The 16,498-nt window shown below is 43.5% G+C and overlaps 1 protein-coding gene across 3 annotated transcripts in view; it reads right to left on the bottom strand.

The window, feature by feature from the left end:
• Window positions 1–241: 241 nt before the first annotated feature.
• mgat4c (mgat4 family member C) overlaps window positions 242–16,498 on the bottom strand; it is a 391,818-nt gene continuing 375,561 nt past the window's right edge. For all 3 annotated transcript variants that reach the window (XM_078416632.1, XM_078416630.1, XM_078416633.1), the window contains 3 exons: window positions 5,684–5,838; window positions 1,967–2,114; window positions 242–1,839 (listed from right to left, as the gene is read on the bottom strand). In XM_078416632.1, the coding sequence (XP_078272758.1) occupies window positions 686–1,839; window positions 1,967–2,114; window positions 5,684–5,815 (1,434 nt within the window). In that variant the 5' untranslated portion in view covers window positions 5,816–5,838 and the 3' untranslated portion in view covers window positions 242–685. The remainder of the gene's footprint in view (window positions 1,840–1,966; window positions 2,115–5,683; window positions 5,839–16,498) is intronic.

Raw genomic sequence — 16,498 nt, 5'->3', positions numbered from 1 at the left:
CAGTGGATTACTGCTTATTGAAATGTGACATTGTTAAAGAACATCAATTTTGTTCATATAAAGAAACCAACAAGAAATGTTCCACTATATTGATAATCTTAATTGTGAAATTGACTTTCAGAATGAATATCTCATCAATAAAATTTCAATTGCTGCAGAAAATAATTTAAGCAGTCTGATACTTAATCTGCACAAGATCGATATTCTGTTACACATATAAAGTGAAAATAAGATTTGACCAGATGAAAAAATAATGCTGCAGAATATAAACTGTTCCTCAGATTAAATTATGTTAAATTTTTGTCACATGCTTTTGGGAAATTTAAAATAGCAGAAGAAATGGATCAACTTAAATGTTTGAATTTATACTGTGGGACAATACTAATTCTTGATAATTTGTCCAGACCTTCCCTCTGCTGCCAAGACATCCACTAAATAGCAGTTAGGAAATCTAGATGAGTTGCTTAAACAATTCGTCAGGAGAATCGCACATTTTAGTTTCACAATTATTCTAGTACACTGCTAGTCCTCTCTCATAATGAACCTTTTGGGTTTTTAGTTAGGAAATAAGGTACTTCAATTCCAAACCATTTATTATGATCGTGTACACAACTTTTGAGCAGCTGCCTTGATTTTGTAGTCTGATTTACAAAAGCCTTTTCATCGATTCTTATGAGATAACCTTCTAAATGGTTGTCAGACTGGTCCAAATGCTGATACTTCTAATAATCAGCCATTCCTTTTGATTTTCTGTTACCAGTATTCGGATGCAGTGAATGTCAAACTTAACCTTGTGACCAATATTCTTTATCTCAATGTTTCCACGTTGAAATTCCCCCAGTGCAGTGTAGCTAGAACAATGCTTTTCCTTTCTCACCCTCAGCAAGTGCTGGCCCACCTCCAGCCTTCCGTGATGCAGAATGTCATTTTGTCTATCATCCGTGCCCGTTTGGATTTTCAGTTTATCAATTTTAGCAGGTTTGTCAAGTACAATAACGAAGTAATCTCCAGCGGAAGTCGATTTTCCCCAGAAATATTCCTCTACGCTGCTGTACGCTTTACTGGGATCATAGTGCTCGAACACATTCATGTTGGTACAAAGAGTTGCAGGCGGATTGTCAGGGATATCAAAGGAGTCCTCTTCAAAGTCATCGTCTTTAAGTTTGTTTTCAGTCCCTCTGAAGGAAGAATAATATCCCATGTGCTGAAACAAAGAAGGCTTGAACCGGATGATGTCCTTCTGGGCGAGCAATCCTTGGAAGTGAATGAGTAACCAGTCGCATGGCATTTCCTGATAAAACATTAATAAAAACTGTGCCAGTCGTGGGAGGTCACGTGAATGGTAGAGCTTTCCTATATATCCCAACTTGGAGAACTCCAGTGTCACCCAATAGGAGCCTTCTCTTGAGGTAATTACTTTTTTAATGGCAGATAGGAAATTTTTAGAGCAATGCACATCATCTTCCAGCATTACATAGTAGTCTGACAAATTAGCACAAAAGTTAAGTAGAAAAGCGTAATCTACATTCTGCTTAGATCTAAATCGCACACGATCTTCTGGATCATTATAGTTTCTTTTGAGGCCATCTAAACTAGGGTAGTACTCCTCGGGAGTACGAATAACCATCAGTCGACCAGAAATAACGTGGTGGGCAAATTTTCTGGAGATGTCTTGGACGATATTTTCACGCCACGACAGGTCAAACTCCGCTAAGTGCACAATAACTATAATTTCATTCAGCTCTTCATAGCTGGATTGGTCAAAAATGGATTTAATTGTTTCTAGTAGGTAGTTACCTCTTTTTCTTTTGACAGATGAGAGTCCTATTGTTAAATACTCTGCACAAAAAACATGAGAGAAAGGTTATTGCTAAAGCAAGGCTTATTTTAACTAGGACTTGTTTTGATGGATTGTCTCAAAGTGCTTCGAGTGAAATCACTGCATGCATATTAGAAACAAACTCACTTTTTCTAGCTATAGGAAAACCTGCAAGATAACGATAGGTAACATTTATTGCTCCAGAAAAGTTAGTTAGATCTTTGAAAGTATGGACATATTTTTCAGAGTTAAGTTGATGGGAAGTCATTTCTCTAGAAAGCCTCCGTCCTTCCTCCTGCAAAATAAGGGAAAACATGTCATTTTAACATATTAAATATTGAAGCCTAGAAGTTGAAATTTTACCTATCCTTGGTTTTCTGCTCTGATTACAGATATGCAGTTTCCAAGTCTAAATTAAAATGGAAAATTCTGAACATGCAGAGCTGGAAAGGCAACATAAATGGAAAGAGAAGTGGAGAGAGCGTTTCAGATCAATGGCCTTTCTTCACTTTATAAGCAGTTTCACTCAAATCTGCCTGAAACACTCATCGAATTTCTGACAATTACAACCCACAAAGTTTACAGTTCTAAAGAAAACCTGAGCATTAACATTGCTGCATAACAAGACACAAAGAGCTGGAGTAACTCAGCGGGTCAGGCGGCATCATGAATAGGCGACGTTTCAGGTCGGGTCCCTTCTTCAGCATTGCTGAATGCATAGCAAATTGACTCCATGGAAGGAAGCAGAGGGTGATGGTGGAAGGTTGCTTCTCAGAATGGAGGCCTGTGACTAGTGGTGTGCCACACGGTTTGGTGCTGGGTCCGTAACTGTTAGTCATCTACATCAATGATTTGGATGAGAACATACAGGGCAAGATTAGCAAGTTTGCTGATGATACTAAAGTTAGTGGTTTTGCAGATAGTGAAGATGGTTGTGAACGTTTGCAGCAGGATCTCGATCGATTGGCCAGGTGGGCAGAGGAATGGTTGGTGGAATTTAATACAGAGAAGTGTGAGGTGTTGCATTTTGGGACATCAGACAAGGGTAGGACCTACACAGTAAATGGCAGGCCTCTGGGTAGTATTGTAGAGCAGAGGGATCGAGGGAATCGAGGAGTACAAGTGCATGTTTCCTTGAAGGTCGAGTCACAGGTAGATAAGGTGGTCAAAAAGGCTTTTGGCACTTTGGCCTTCATCAGTCAGAGTATTGAGTATAGAAGTTGGGAGGTCATGTTGCAGTTGTGTAAGACATTGGTGAGACCACATTTAGAATATTGTGTTCAGTTTTGGGCACCATGTTATAGGAATGATAATGTCAAGCTTGAAAGGGCTCAGAAAAGATTTACGAGGATGTTGCCAGGACTAGAGGGTGTGAGCTATAAGGAGAGGTTAAGTAGGCTGGGTCTTTATTCCATGTAGTGTAGGAGGATGAGGGGAGATCTTATAGAGGTACACAAAATCATGAGAGGAATAGATCGGGTAGATGCACAAAATATTTTACCCAGAGTAGGGGAATCAAGGGCCAGAGGACATAGGTTCAAGGTGAAGGGGAAAAGATTCAATAGGAATCCGAGGGGTAACTTTTTCACACAGAGGGTGGTGGGTGTATGGAACAAGCTGCCAGAGGAGGTAGTTGAGGCTGGGACTATCCCATCGTTTAAGAAACAGTTGGACAGTACATGGATAGGACAGGTTTGGAGGGTTATGGACCAAGTGCAGGCAAGTGGGACTCGGGTAGCTGGGACATTGTTGGTGTGGGCGAGTTGGGCCGAAGGGCCTGTTTCCACACAGTATCACTCTATGACCCTTCTTCAGCATTGCATCAACATTGCAGCAACGTATCCCTTGTATCAACATTGATGCATATCTGTGTATCGACAGTGTCTCTGGAGATAGACACAAAATGCTGGAGTAACTCAGCGGGACAGGCAGCATCTGTGGAGAGAAGGAATGGGTGACGTTTCGGGTCGAGACCCTTCTTCAGACCAGCATCTGTAGTTGCTTCCTACACATTTTGTCCGCTCCACTGCGAACCAACAACGACAGTGCTTCTGGCATCAAAGGGGTCTAAATGACTGAACAAACCCTTGGTTGGCAGCAACAGTTAACTTAAACCAGCATTAAGTCACACAGTTCTCAGGATGGTGATTAAGAGACTATTCTTCATTGGATTATTAATTCTTGGAGTGAGAAGAATACTGCTGTGATACAGGTTGAAAAGAGCAGAATCACTTCCCTACAGGACGGCAGGAGGGTTGGGGGCAAAACCTTGAGGGTGGGGTGGAGGTGAGTGACTTTCCTAGATTTTCTGGTAAAACAGATCTTGGGGTATAAGTCCATAACTTGCTGAAAGTGGCAACATGAGTAGTTTAGTTTAGCTTAGTTTAGAGATACAGCATAGAAACAGGCCCTTCGGCCCACCGAGTCCGCACTGTCCTGTGATCGCTCATACACTAGTTCCATCCTATACACGAGGGACAATTTACCAAAGCCGATTGACCTACAAATCTGCATGTGTTTGGAGTGTGGGAGGAAACCGGAGCACCCAGAGAAAACCCACGCGGTCACAGGAAGATTGTACAAACTCCACACAAACAGCACCCATGGTCAGGATTGAACCTGGGTCTCTGGTGCTGTAAGGCAGCGACTTAACCGTTGTGCCATTGTGCCACTCCAAGTAGATAGAGTTTTAACGAAGGCATAGGTTATGCTTACCTTCATTGGTCAAGACATTGAGTCAGGAAGTCTTGATGCAGCTTTATAGGTGTTTGGTTGGTTTGCATTTGGAGTATGGCATGCAATTCTGGTCACCCCAATACAGGAAGGAAATGGAGCTTAGGAAATGGTACCACAATGATGCCTAAATTCGGGGGTTTTAGCAACAGGGAAAGATTGGACTGACTTGTTTTGTCTGGAAGGTTGACGTTTGAGGGGAGTCCTGATAGAAGTGTGTAAAATTACGAGTGCAATAGATGGGGTAGACAGCCAGAATCATTTTCCCCGTTCTTCACAACATGTGCCAGCATGGTGAGTTTAAGGTATGGATGATCCCCATTGTGAAGTCTGGGATTCGTGGTCTGGCTTTGATTGAATTGACTGAATGATTTGAAGATACAGCTTGGAAACAGCCTCTTTGGCTCACCGTGTCCCCGCCAACCATCGATCACACATTCACACTAGTTGTGTGCTATACCACTTTCGCGTCACCAGGGGCAATTTACAGAGACCAATGAACGCACAAATCTGCAAGTCTTGGGATGTGGGAGGAAACCGGAGCACCCAGAGGAAACACGCACGGTCGCAGGGAGAACGAGCAAACTCCACACAGACTGTAGTCGAGGTTAGGATTGAACCCGGGTCTCTGGTGCTGTGAGGCAGCAGCTCCAACAGTGGTATGATAGCACTACCGTTCCATGACAAGTTAATATTATTGGGTCTGAATACATTCAGGCAGTGCTATTGGAGGGACCTCAAAGTCCCCTCACCCAGGGAACTGTCAGGAATACGCACACATTCTGACCAGGGAAATGGAAATTAGTGTCAAATAAATGTCAGAGGGAAGATATAGAAATGATTCCAGTGACCAAGCAACCACCTGCAATACTTTGATAACAATTTGGACACTGTAGCTTGGTTTGACCTTGGTTTTCTCAACAGTTTTAATCAAAATGATCTGTAAATTTCAGTCAATTTTGTGTTTATTGCTTAAATTACTGCACATTTAAAGATAAATATTTATGTCATGGAGCTGCTTTACTTGGCTATGGACTTAATGGAATTAAATAGCTCATTCACTTAGAAACGTGCCACTGAAAATGACCATGATCAAGTTTCAACGTTACCATAGCCATTTACATTTCTTACCATTACATATCTGTCCTCTTCCAAAAACAGATTGAGGAAAAGGAGACAAATTGCAAGGATAGCTAGCAGTGGAATAGCTGAACGCTTCCGGAACCATCTCATTTTCTCTGCACATTTCCAATACAGTCTCATGGTAAATCTTACTTCAAATTTCCCTGGAAAATTAAAAGAAAGACATGTTCATTCACAACAAAGTAAAACAGACATGTGCATACATGGGGTTGGACATGCGTGCACACACATGCACACACACACACGCAAGCACATGCATAGCATGTGAGTATATATAGAAACACGGATACCCAGACATGATCAAACACATGTATATACTCTAGATAGACAGAAAATGCTGGAGTAACTCAGCAGGACGGGCAGCATCTCTGGATAGAAAGAATGTGTGACGTATCGGGTCGAGACCCTTCTTCAGAGTGACTCGTATACACATACTCACCCCCTTTATTAAGAAGGAATTTTTGTTTCTCTTTGAAGCAACACTTAATTTTCATTTTCTCACGAAGAGTAAAACACACGAATATAGAAGTTGGGCCGTCATGTTGCAGTTATATAAGATGTTGGTGAGGCCACATTTAGAGTATTGCGTTCAGTTCCTGGGCACCATGTTATAGGAAAGATGCTGTCAAGCTGGTAAGGGTACAGAGAAGATTTGCGAGGATGTTGCCAGGACTAGAGGATCTGAGCTGTCCGCAGAGGTTGAGCAGGCTGCGACTTTCTTTCCTGGAGTGCTGGAGGATAAGGGGTGATCTTATAGAGGTATATAAAATCATGAGAGGAATAGATCGGGTAGACGCACAGAATCTTTTGCCCAAAGTAGGGGAATCGGGAACCAGAGGACATAGGTTTAAGGTGAAGGAGGAAAGATTTAATAGGAATCTGAGGGGTAACGTTTTCACACAAAGGGCGGTGGGTGTATGGAACGAGCTGCCTCAGGAGATAGGTAGTTGACGAAGAGACTATAGCAACATTTAAGAAACAATTAGGTACATGGATAGGATAGGTTTAGAGGGATATTGGGTGAATGCTGGCAGGAGGGACTTGTGTAGATGGGACATGTTGTTCAGTGTGGGCTGAAGGGCCTGTTTCCACAGTGTAAGACTGTGGCTCTATGTAGGGGAACTCAGGTCTTGGACTACTGCAGTGAGCAAGAATTGAAATTGCTAAAGATGTGACATTTCAGCAATTTATTCTACTCTCTTACACCTTTTTAAAAAGCACAATGCCACCTAAATGTTAAAGTGCACTCAACAATACTTGGTAGTATAATTATATTGAAGTACTAGTTGGGAAAAATATGCTGATTTTTGGCATTATTGTTATCTCATTGTATCCAGTGTGTACTAATATTGATGCGAATTATCATTATTTCTTTTCAGCCAAGATTTGAAGTCAGGAAGTTAAAGTGTTGGAAAGAAAAGACTAAAGAAGCCTTTTGAAAAATTGCAAGCAATTGCATTCACAAATGGTCTTGTCTGTCCTCTTTTGTGTGCTCCTTTTTTTCTCTGTTTATTTACACGATTTAAAATATATATTTTTTTGTTTTTGCTGGGGAGGTGTTTCACAGTGTGGCTGGCAATAAATATTAAAAAAATCTGAAACAAAAGCTGAAAATGCTCAATCATTCAGCTGGTCAGACAATATCTGTGGAGAAATCAACAAGGTTAATATTTCAGATCACCAACCCTTCATCAAACATCAGGTAATCACAGTTTGCTGGTGACTGCCAAATCTTGTTATTCCCCCAAGATAGGCACAAAAAGCTGGAGTAACTCAGCGGGTCAGACAGCATCTCTGGAGAAAAGGAATAGGTGACTTGTTTCGGGCTGAGGCCCTTCTTCAGACTCCCCCATATTTACTTTGCCATTTTTGCCCGATGTGATATTTTAAACACACCCCGGTCGGTGTCTAAAACTAGAGGCCGTAGGTTTAAGGTGAGGTTGAAAGAAGCTCTGAGCAATAATCTTTCATCGAGTGGATCGTTGCAATCTGGAACACAAGCCTAAGATGAAGTGGAGACTTGTTCTCTCACAACATTTCACAAGTATCTTGACAATGAATTCATTTAACAAGGAACAGGGTTAGTATTGCAGAAACAACGAACTGCAGATGCTGGATTACAAAAAAAGACACAAAGTGCTGGAGGAACTCAGTGGGTCAAGCAGCATTTCTGGTGAACATGAATAGGTAATGTTTTGGTTCACAACCCTTCTTTAGACTGCCAGGATTAGTATTAACTAGACCAAGTGGACCCGTTGGGCTCACAAGTCATTGGGTTGCCATTGTGATGTGGGAAAAACAACAACAAAAATCACGCTTTTTTCTTTAAAATAAATGGCTTTAAAAAAAAAAAATAATAAAGCTCATTGAAAATCGCGATTTTTCTGTGAAATGGTGTTTTTTTCTGCTTTGGTCTAGCACCCTCCCCTCCCCTCCTTCACTCCATCCCCTCAACTCCTCTTCTTCCCCACCCATTCCCCCCTTCCCCTCCCACCCCCCAGTTACCCACTCCATCCCCCCTTATCTCCGCCCCCCTCCATTCTTAGGGGCTCGCCGGCGGCACCGCCATTCCCGCCCGTCGGGTTTCCATGGTGACGTGGAACATGGAGGTATTACTGCGCATGGGCGGCTGACGGGCACAGCAAGTGGAAAAGGGATTTATTAAAGTTTAAATTGTGAATAACAAAATATAACAATTTGAACATTAATAGGATTTCTTGATGCAGGAATTTTCAACATCAGCATCATTTCCCCTTTTCACAACAGGAAGGAGTTGTCGAAAATCGCCACAACAAAAGGTAAGAATGCCGCCAAAAGGCTCATCGTTCTTTTTGCATAGATCTCAAAGAGTTCTGTCCACCGCTTCAAAGCTCTCCCTCCTAATCATTGGGCACTCATCCCAAACAATCAGTCTCATACTCCTGATCAAATGAACCATGTTGGAGTTCTTCTCAATGTTGCACATTGTATTATCAGTCACTTCGATGGGTAGCTTGAATCGAGAATGTGCAGTTCTTCCACCAGGCATCAATGTAGCTGCTATACCAGAGGATGCTACAGCAAAAGCAACATCAACTTGACCTCGAACTTTGGAGAGGATCAAATTGGTGAGAATTGTTTTGCCCATTCCTGCTGGTGTATCAATGAAAAATATTGAAGGAACATTCCTTTCCAAGCAGCTGCACACATGGTCATACACTGCTCTTTGCTCAGCATTCAGCAGAGGCTCCTTCTCTTCAACAAATCACTGTTGTTCAGGTCTATTGTACTGCAGTTCACTCAGCAATTCTGGACTGTCACCATCAAGGTTCATCCTTCCATGTCCTGGTAGTGGCACATGAAAGTGGCACTGGCAGTGTCTTGTTGTAATTCACAAGCTTGTTTTGAATATACAACAGAGCCTGATCATGATGCCTCTCATCTATCATGATATTTGGATCATCGATTGTTCTCCGTTCTCTTTGAAGGTAATCTTCAGACATTGAATTCTTGAAGCGATCCCACATTTGCTTCATCAAAACTGTCCAGGATTTAAACTCATCTCTAGGTCGTCATGTCTGGCTTTTGGTTACAAGTCCGCGAACACTATGTATTGGGGTGGATTGATGTCTGTGGAGCAGAATTGGTTGTGGCATTTGATGACGGTGACATTGTACATCTCATGGAATCATAGTTCTCTGGCGTGGAAACAGACCTTCTGCCCAACTTGCCCACATCGACCAAGATGCCCCATCTACAGTAGTCCCACCTACCTATGTTTGGCCCATTTTCCTCTACACCTGTCCTATCCATTTCTGCTCGAGCAGCACTTGATGCCGCTTAAACTGTCTGTCAATTCAAAGGCAATGGAGAGGGTTAACAGAGCTGGGAGAGAGGGGGAACTGGGCATCATCAAGGTCCATGTCGAAACTGAGGATGCTTGTTATCTCAGATCTCATGCTGAGGGGAAACATGAATATGAAACAGGAGCAGTTGGGCTCCGTGCGGAAATGGCAAGAGAAGCCCTTGGCAGTGATTCATTGGCAGAGGTCATTAGCAGAAACTGTCTTCAAAAATACTCGTCAAAAAACAAAGTTGAAGCAAACTCTTTCAAATTTCTATGATCTTAAAAATGCATTATTTAACATGATTTATTTCTGTAAAAACAAGGAACTGCAGGTGCCAATTAATACACAAAAGGAGACAAAGTAGTGGAGTAACTCAACTGGTCAAGCAGCATCTCTGGAGAACATGAATAGGTGATGTTTTGGGTCGAGACCTTTCTTCTGACTGATTGTGGAGGGGGAGGGGGTAGGGAATATAGAAGAGAGAAGAAGCAGGACAAAGCATGACATGTAATAGGTGGATGGAGGTGAGGGGAGGTTTTGATAGGCAGATGGTTGGAACAAAGAACCAGAGGTAAAAGACGGCGTGAGACAGGATTAAAGAGTTGTGCATTGTGAAGCTGGAAATAGATGGGATTCTAAGTGTGGTACAGGGGAGAAGAGGGAGGGAAGAAAAAATAGGGGTGGGGGAGAAAGGTGGGGGCGGGGGTTGGGGGGGTTACCTAAATCTGGAGAATTTAATGTTGGGTTGTAAGCTACCAAAGCGGATTATGATGTGCTGTTCCTAAACATTCTGCTTGGGTAGCTGATGGATGAACATTGAAGTCTCCAATAGTAGGTAACTTCCTACTAATTCCCATTCCCTCAAAGCTCACCTTCACTTTTTCCCCACACCAATATATTTACCAGCCACCTCCCCTGTGTCCCACCTAGGCTCCCAACTATTCCTCCACAATGCCCCCTCCCCTCCTGCTACTTTCACCCCTCTAGCTTCGCAGTGTGCAACTCTTCAATCCTGTCTCACACCTTCTGCTTTTATCTCTGGCCTTTGTTCCAAAAAGCCTCTTGCCTGCGTCCACCTATTACCTGCCACGCTTTGTCCTGCTTCTCCCCTCTTCTCGCTTTCTTCTCCCCTCCTACAATCAGTCTGAAGAAGAGTCCCAATCGGAAACATCACTCATCCATGCTCTCCAGAGATGCTGCCTGATCCTGCTGAGTTACTGTAGCACTTTGTGTACTTTCATGACTTATAATCGGGTGTGTTGAGAGTTATAACACAAACTATAACCCCTTTTCCTTCATTTGGATAATAATTAGTTTCAAAATCCCGCAATAAGTTTTTATTTTACAAAGTCCTTGCTCATTTATTTAAATCCAAATGCTATTAAATATATTCCAGTGGTCTCAGTTAGATATAGCTCTTAGGGCTAACAGAATCAAGGGATATGGGAGAAAGCAGGAACGGGGTACTGATTCTGGATGATCAGTCACGATCATATTGAATGGCGGTGCTGGCTCGAAGAGCCGAATGACCTACTCCTGCACCTATTTTCTATGTTTCTGTCTCTTACAAATGGCGATTCACTCTCCAGCACCAATTGTAGTTATGTCCACTGGGTGGCAGCTGTGATCACACTTAGATAAGCACAGCTCAAACTTTCTGAGAAAATCTTAGTGCAGCCACAATCACCTGCATGTAAATATTTCTGTGTAAAAACACCCAGGTTCGATTTCCAATACCGTGCAGAGTTAGCTTCTCACAACTGGAGTGACTCTATGCCGTTATGTAGACCTGGATGAGGAAGGGGGGGGGGGGGGGGGAAGCCAAGTTTCCTACTTATCACTTTGAGTAATGGTTCTGTGGTCGCAACTGGAAGTGTGAAGTACGGACATGTAGATATCAGGCAGAGACAAGATCGCGCTTGTTTATAGATAGAGCTACCGCACTTGAATTGCCCGCTGCCACTCACTCGGCCCCACACAAGATTAATGATCAGTATTTGGAGGGAAAGATGGATAATGAGACCCGAGGACTTCGACATAACCTGAGAAACGGTTTGGAAGAAATAGCTGAAAAAAAAAGAATTTGAAAATTAAAGCATTTGCTTTTGTTTTAAATCCATGTAACTTTCTAATGATAAATGGTTCTGAACATGAAAACAAAACATCTTATTCATGTTTCTCCTCCCACAAATATTAGAAAAAAAATTAAGCCATTTCCCCCCCAATAAAAACTTTGATAATGGTCCAAGTAAAAAACACTGAAGCCAAAGAGTTGTAATCACCTCTCATTCATCAGTTATGTTATTCTCAGTGACAATGACTCTAACAGCAACTGTCCATCCATTTTCAGTAATGAATATTATTTTACCCTAATCGTTATTCCCTTTATCCTTTATCTGTACACTGTGGGTGGCCTGACTGAAATGGTGTATAATCCTTCCACTGACAAGATGGCACACAAAAACGTTTTCACTGTACCTCGGTACACGGGACAATAAACTAAACATTGTAAGTTTAACACCTTGTAAGATTTCAAGTGTTTCCTTCGAAAATGCACCTTTGCAGAACCTCAATCACCGCTCTCCAGGTCAATCTCATCACGAATCACACGGCTTTGATGAGCTTAAAGCAAAGCAGTACTTTGAGGTGACTGGTGCCTTTTTGAATGGGGGCCTAATATTGAATGCACAAAGCATCTGGCTGTTTCAAGGGAGTAGATTTACTGCAGCGCACAAATCATGACCATGAAGGGGAGTGGGAGCACGGTGCTTAAGCCACTGAACCGGCTGCCAGGGTTGTGTATTTGAATCCTACCATGGACTTTTAAAACACGTGACAAATTAAAAATGTACGGGTTTTTTTCAAGTTAGTCTCAACAAAAGGTTTTGAGGGAGTCACCTTGGGAGTGAGGACCACGATATTCGTTTGTGCAAAGTGTATACGACCTGTCCCAATGTGGTGTTAAGCTGAGGAAATCAACTTGGGTGAAAGTTGTTGAGGTTGGGGTGGGGAGGTGGAATTTAGCCGGAAGAGGTGGTGCTATAGACAATAGACAATAGACAATAGGTGCAGGAGGAGGCTATTCAGCCCTTCGAGCCAGCACCGCCATTCAATGTGATCATGGCTGATCATTGTGGTGCTGGTAGCGGAGAGGAACAGGGATGAGGTAAAAAAGGTGACTGGCCATTTGGAACAGTCATTAAGAAAGGATAGGGAAGATTTGGGTCAGGAGAATGGGTGGGAGTCACTGGGGGAAAGGCAGATGCAGTGTGGGTTGAGAATCATGGTTGGGGAAGAAGTAATTGTATACGAATGTAGAACATAGTATTGTAAAGCAGAGAAACCGGTCCTTCAGTCCACCAGGTCTGCACTGACCAGGATGGTTTTCTAACTAATCCCACCTGCTGGCTCATGGTCCATTTCCCTGTATTTACTTGTGTAGAAACAAAGAACTGCGGATGCTGGTTATCACACCAAACCTGCTGAGTTACTCCAGCACTTTGCGTCCTTCCTTGTATTTCCCATCTGTTCATGTGAATTTTTTATTTTTTTTGGAGATACAGCGCGGAAACAGGCCCTTCGGCCCACCGAGTCCGTGCCGCCCAGCGATCCACGCACATTAACACTATCCTATACCCACTAGGGACAATTTTTACATTTACCCAGTCAATTAACCTACATACCTGTACGTCTTTGGAGTGTGGGAGGAAACCGAAGATCTCGGAGAAAACCCACGCGGGTCACGGGGAGAACGTACAAACTCCGTACAGACGGCGCCCGTGGTCAGGATCGAACCTGAGTCTCCGGCGATGCATTCGCTGAAAGGCAGCAACTCTACCGCTGCGCCACCGTGCCGCCCGTGACTGTCTAAATGCCTGGTTAACACATCTGCTTCTATCATCTACCTTGGCAGTGCATTCCAGGCACCTAGCACACTGTGTAAAAATCTTCTTGCACACCCCCTTTAAACTTTCCCCCTCTCAGCACAAACGTATGCCTTCTGGTATTTGACCCTGGGACAAATGACTCTGACTATCTACCTTAACTATCTGTGCCTCTCATAATTTTATAAATTTCTGTCGAGTCTCCGCTCAGCTTCCCACACTCCAGAGAAAGCAATCCAAGTTTGTCCAGGCTCTCCTCGTATGCTGATATGCTCTAAACCAGGCAGCTTCTTGCAATCCTCTTCTGCACCCTCTCCAAAAACTCCACATCCTTCCGTCAGTGTGGTGACCAAAACTGCACACAGTCTTCCAAATGTGGCGTAATCAAAGTTTAAAAAAACTGCAATAAGACTTGGCAACTTTATTAATCAATGCCCCAATTAACGAAGACAAGCATACCAAGCATTTTTCTTTACCATTCTATCCACTTATGTTGCCATTTTCAGGGAGCTGTTGTCCCGCCCCCCTGACATCAGTCTGAAGAAGGGTCTCGACCCGAAACGTCACCCATTCCTTCTCTCCCGAGATGCTGCCTGACCTGCTGAGTTACTCCAGCATTTTGTGAATAAATACCTTCGATTTGTACCAGCATCTGCAGTTATTTTCTTATACAACTTGCATCCCAAGATCCTTTTGTGCATCAATGCTCATTATGCGTCCTGCCATTTACTGTAGACTTTCCTCTTACATTTGACCTCCTGAATTTCAGCATCTCTCATATGCCTGGATGAAACCCCATCTTCTGAGGGTGGACTGGAAAGATGATAGCTGGAAAGATCATCCTCTTATGGCAGGAAGAAAAAATAATCTTCATTGAACAAGCTTGTACAGTTGTTCGAAGATACACACGAAAAGCTGGTACACACAACTCAGCGGGTCAGTCGGCATCACTGGAGAAAAGGAATAGGTGACGTTTCGGGTAGAGGTGTCCCCTACTTTACGGCTTTTTGGGTTAAAGGAATTATTTCTTATAGAATTCACTAAATCACCACCTCAAAAATTGAGACACAGAATAACATTTGTTGCCATGGAATTTGTACAAAAAAGTCAATAAATCAACACAAAATTCATTTTTTCAACTCGCGTTTCTTGGAACATTTGCCGACAACATCAATTTACAGGAAATCAGACCATTTTCTAGGATTGTAAGCCCCTTGCTTCTACTAGGTAGCTCCATGCACACACGTGATGAGTTTAGTTTAGAGATCCAGCGTCGAAACAGACCGACCATTGATCATCCGTTCACACTAGTTCTACGCTACCCCACTTCCACATCCTACACAATTTAAAGAAGCCAATTAACCTACAAACCTGCACGTCTTTGGAATGTGAGAGGAAACCGAAGCACCTGCAGAAAACCTATGTGGTCACGGGGAAAACGCGCATACTCCGCAAAGACGGTGGCGGTAGTCAAGATTGAACCTGTGTCTCGGGTGCTGTGAGACAGCAACTGCACCTCTGTGCCACTGTGCAACCCTTAAGATCCCGTTAGCAACCGGATTTCTTTAGATTTAGATTTAGAGATACAGCGCAGAAACAGACCCTTCGGCCCACTGGGTCCGAGCCGCCCAGCGATCCCCGCACATTAACACTATCCTACACACACTAGGGACAATTTTTACATTTGCCCAGCCAATTAACCTACATACCTGTACGTCTTTGGAGTGTGGGAGGAAACTGAAGATCTCGGAGTAAACCCACGCAGGTCACGGGGAGAACGTACAAACTCCGTACAGATGGCGCCCATAGTCAGGATCGAACCTGAGTCTCTGGCGCTGTATTCGCTGTAAGGCAGCAACTCTACTGCTGCGCCACCGTGCCACCCTCACGTATGCAGCGTACAGTGTCCGTGAAAGTAAACGTTTGGATAGAGGGGGGCAAATACAAGGACAATCGCTTTCAGTAGACAAGCTGCCTCGAAGAATGATCGATGCTTTGCCTCTGCAACAAGAAACCAGCACAATCAGGTGCCCTTTAAATAACACCAAAGTATACTTTCATTCGCCAGCTAAGACTTTTTCTAGTATTGAGGCTCATTCCATCCATGAACCTCATCCACAGAGAACAAACGAGCAAGGCCACAACCCGCATCGTATGTTGCCCAGTATGATTGTACCTGGCCAGTGAGCTCTTTGTTAATGTGTCCCATACTCACGAAGGATTCAGGACACAATTCTTGAAGTCAACCACCTCTACACTACATACCTGACTAGTTGAAGTTTGAGAAGATTCAATCACAACAATAAAAACATACTCCACTATGCGGAAGGAATTCTGAACCATCTATATACTAAAACTCTAATTTGTTTGTTTGTTTGTTCCTAAACTACAGCCAAAACAGTACACGATAGCACGACAATTTTAGGCCCATCTTACTCACCGTCGTCCCTTTGGTGCTAATGGAAGAAGTTTCATTGAAATCGGTGCTGTTTTTTTAAAGTTATTCACATTTTAAAGTTTAAATCTATCTCCTAGAGGGGGGGAGGGAGGGAGGGGGAGGGTGGATAAGGGGGGTTGAGGGGGGATGGAGTGGGGGGAGGGGAAGGGGGGAGGGGAAGGGGAAAGGAGGGGAAGGGGAAAGGAGGGGGAGGGAGGGAGGAGGGAGGGGGGAGGGGAGGGGGGGAGGGGGAAGGGGGGATGGGGCAAAGGGGGAGGGTGGGAAGGGGAGAGGTGAGGGAGGAGGGGGGATGAGATGATGCTGCACCAATGCAGGAGAGGTTTGGGTCCAACGGGTCCACTTGGTCTAGTTATTTCTAAAAACGGTGATAAAATTGTAAATAAGGACACATACAGGTGGACAACACTCTTTTTGAAAGTGAGGGAATAAACACTCTTTGGGTAATAGAAATAGATAGAAGGACCCATTCCTTCCCTCCAGAGATGCTGCCTGTACCGCTGAGTTACTCCAGCAGTTTGCGTCTATCTTTGGTGTAAACCAGCATCTGCAGTCCCTTCCTGCATTCTTAGGGCAATGTTTGGTTGATATTTATTCTTCGGGGCTCTGCATTAGCAGTGCACAAAGGGAAGCAAAA

This window comes from Rhinoraja longicauda, chromosome 20, assembly GCF_053455715.1.
Source record: "Rhinoraja longicauda isolate Sanriku21f chromosome 20, sRhiLon1.1, whole genome shotgun sequence".
Lineage (NCBI taxonomy): Eukaryota > Metazoa > Chordata > Chondrichthyes > Rajiformes > Arhynchobatidae > Rhinoraja > Rhinoraja longicauda.
Note: the sequence above shows the minus strand (reverse complement) of the source record. Positions and strands in the feature narration are given on the sequence as shown.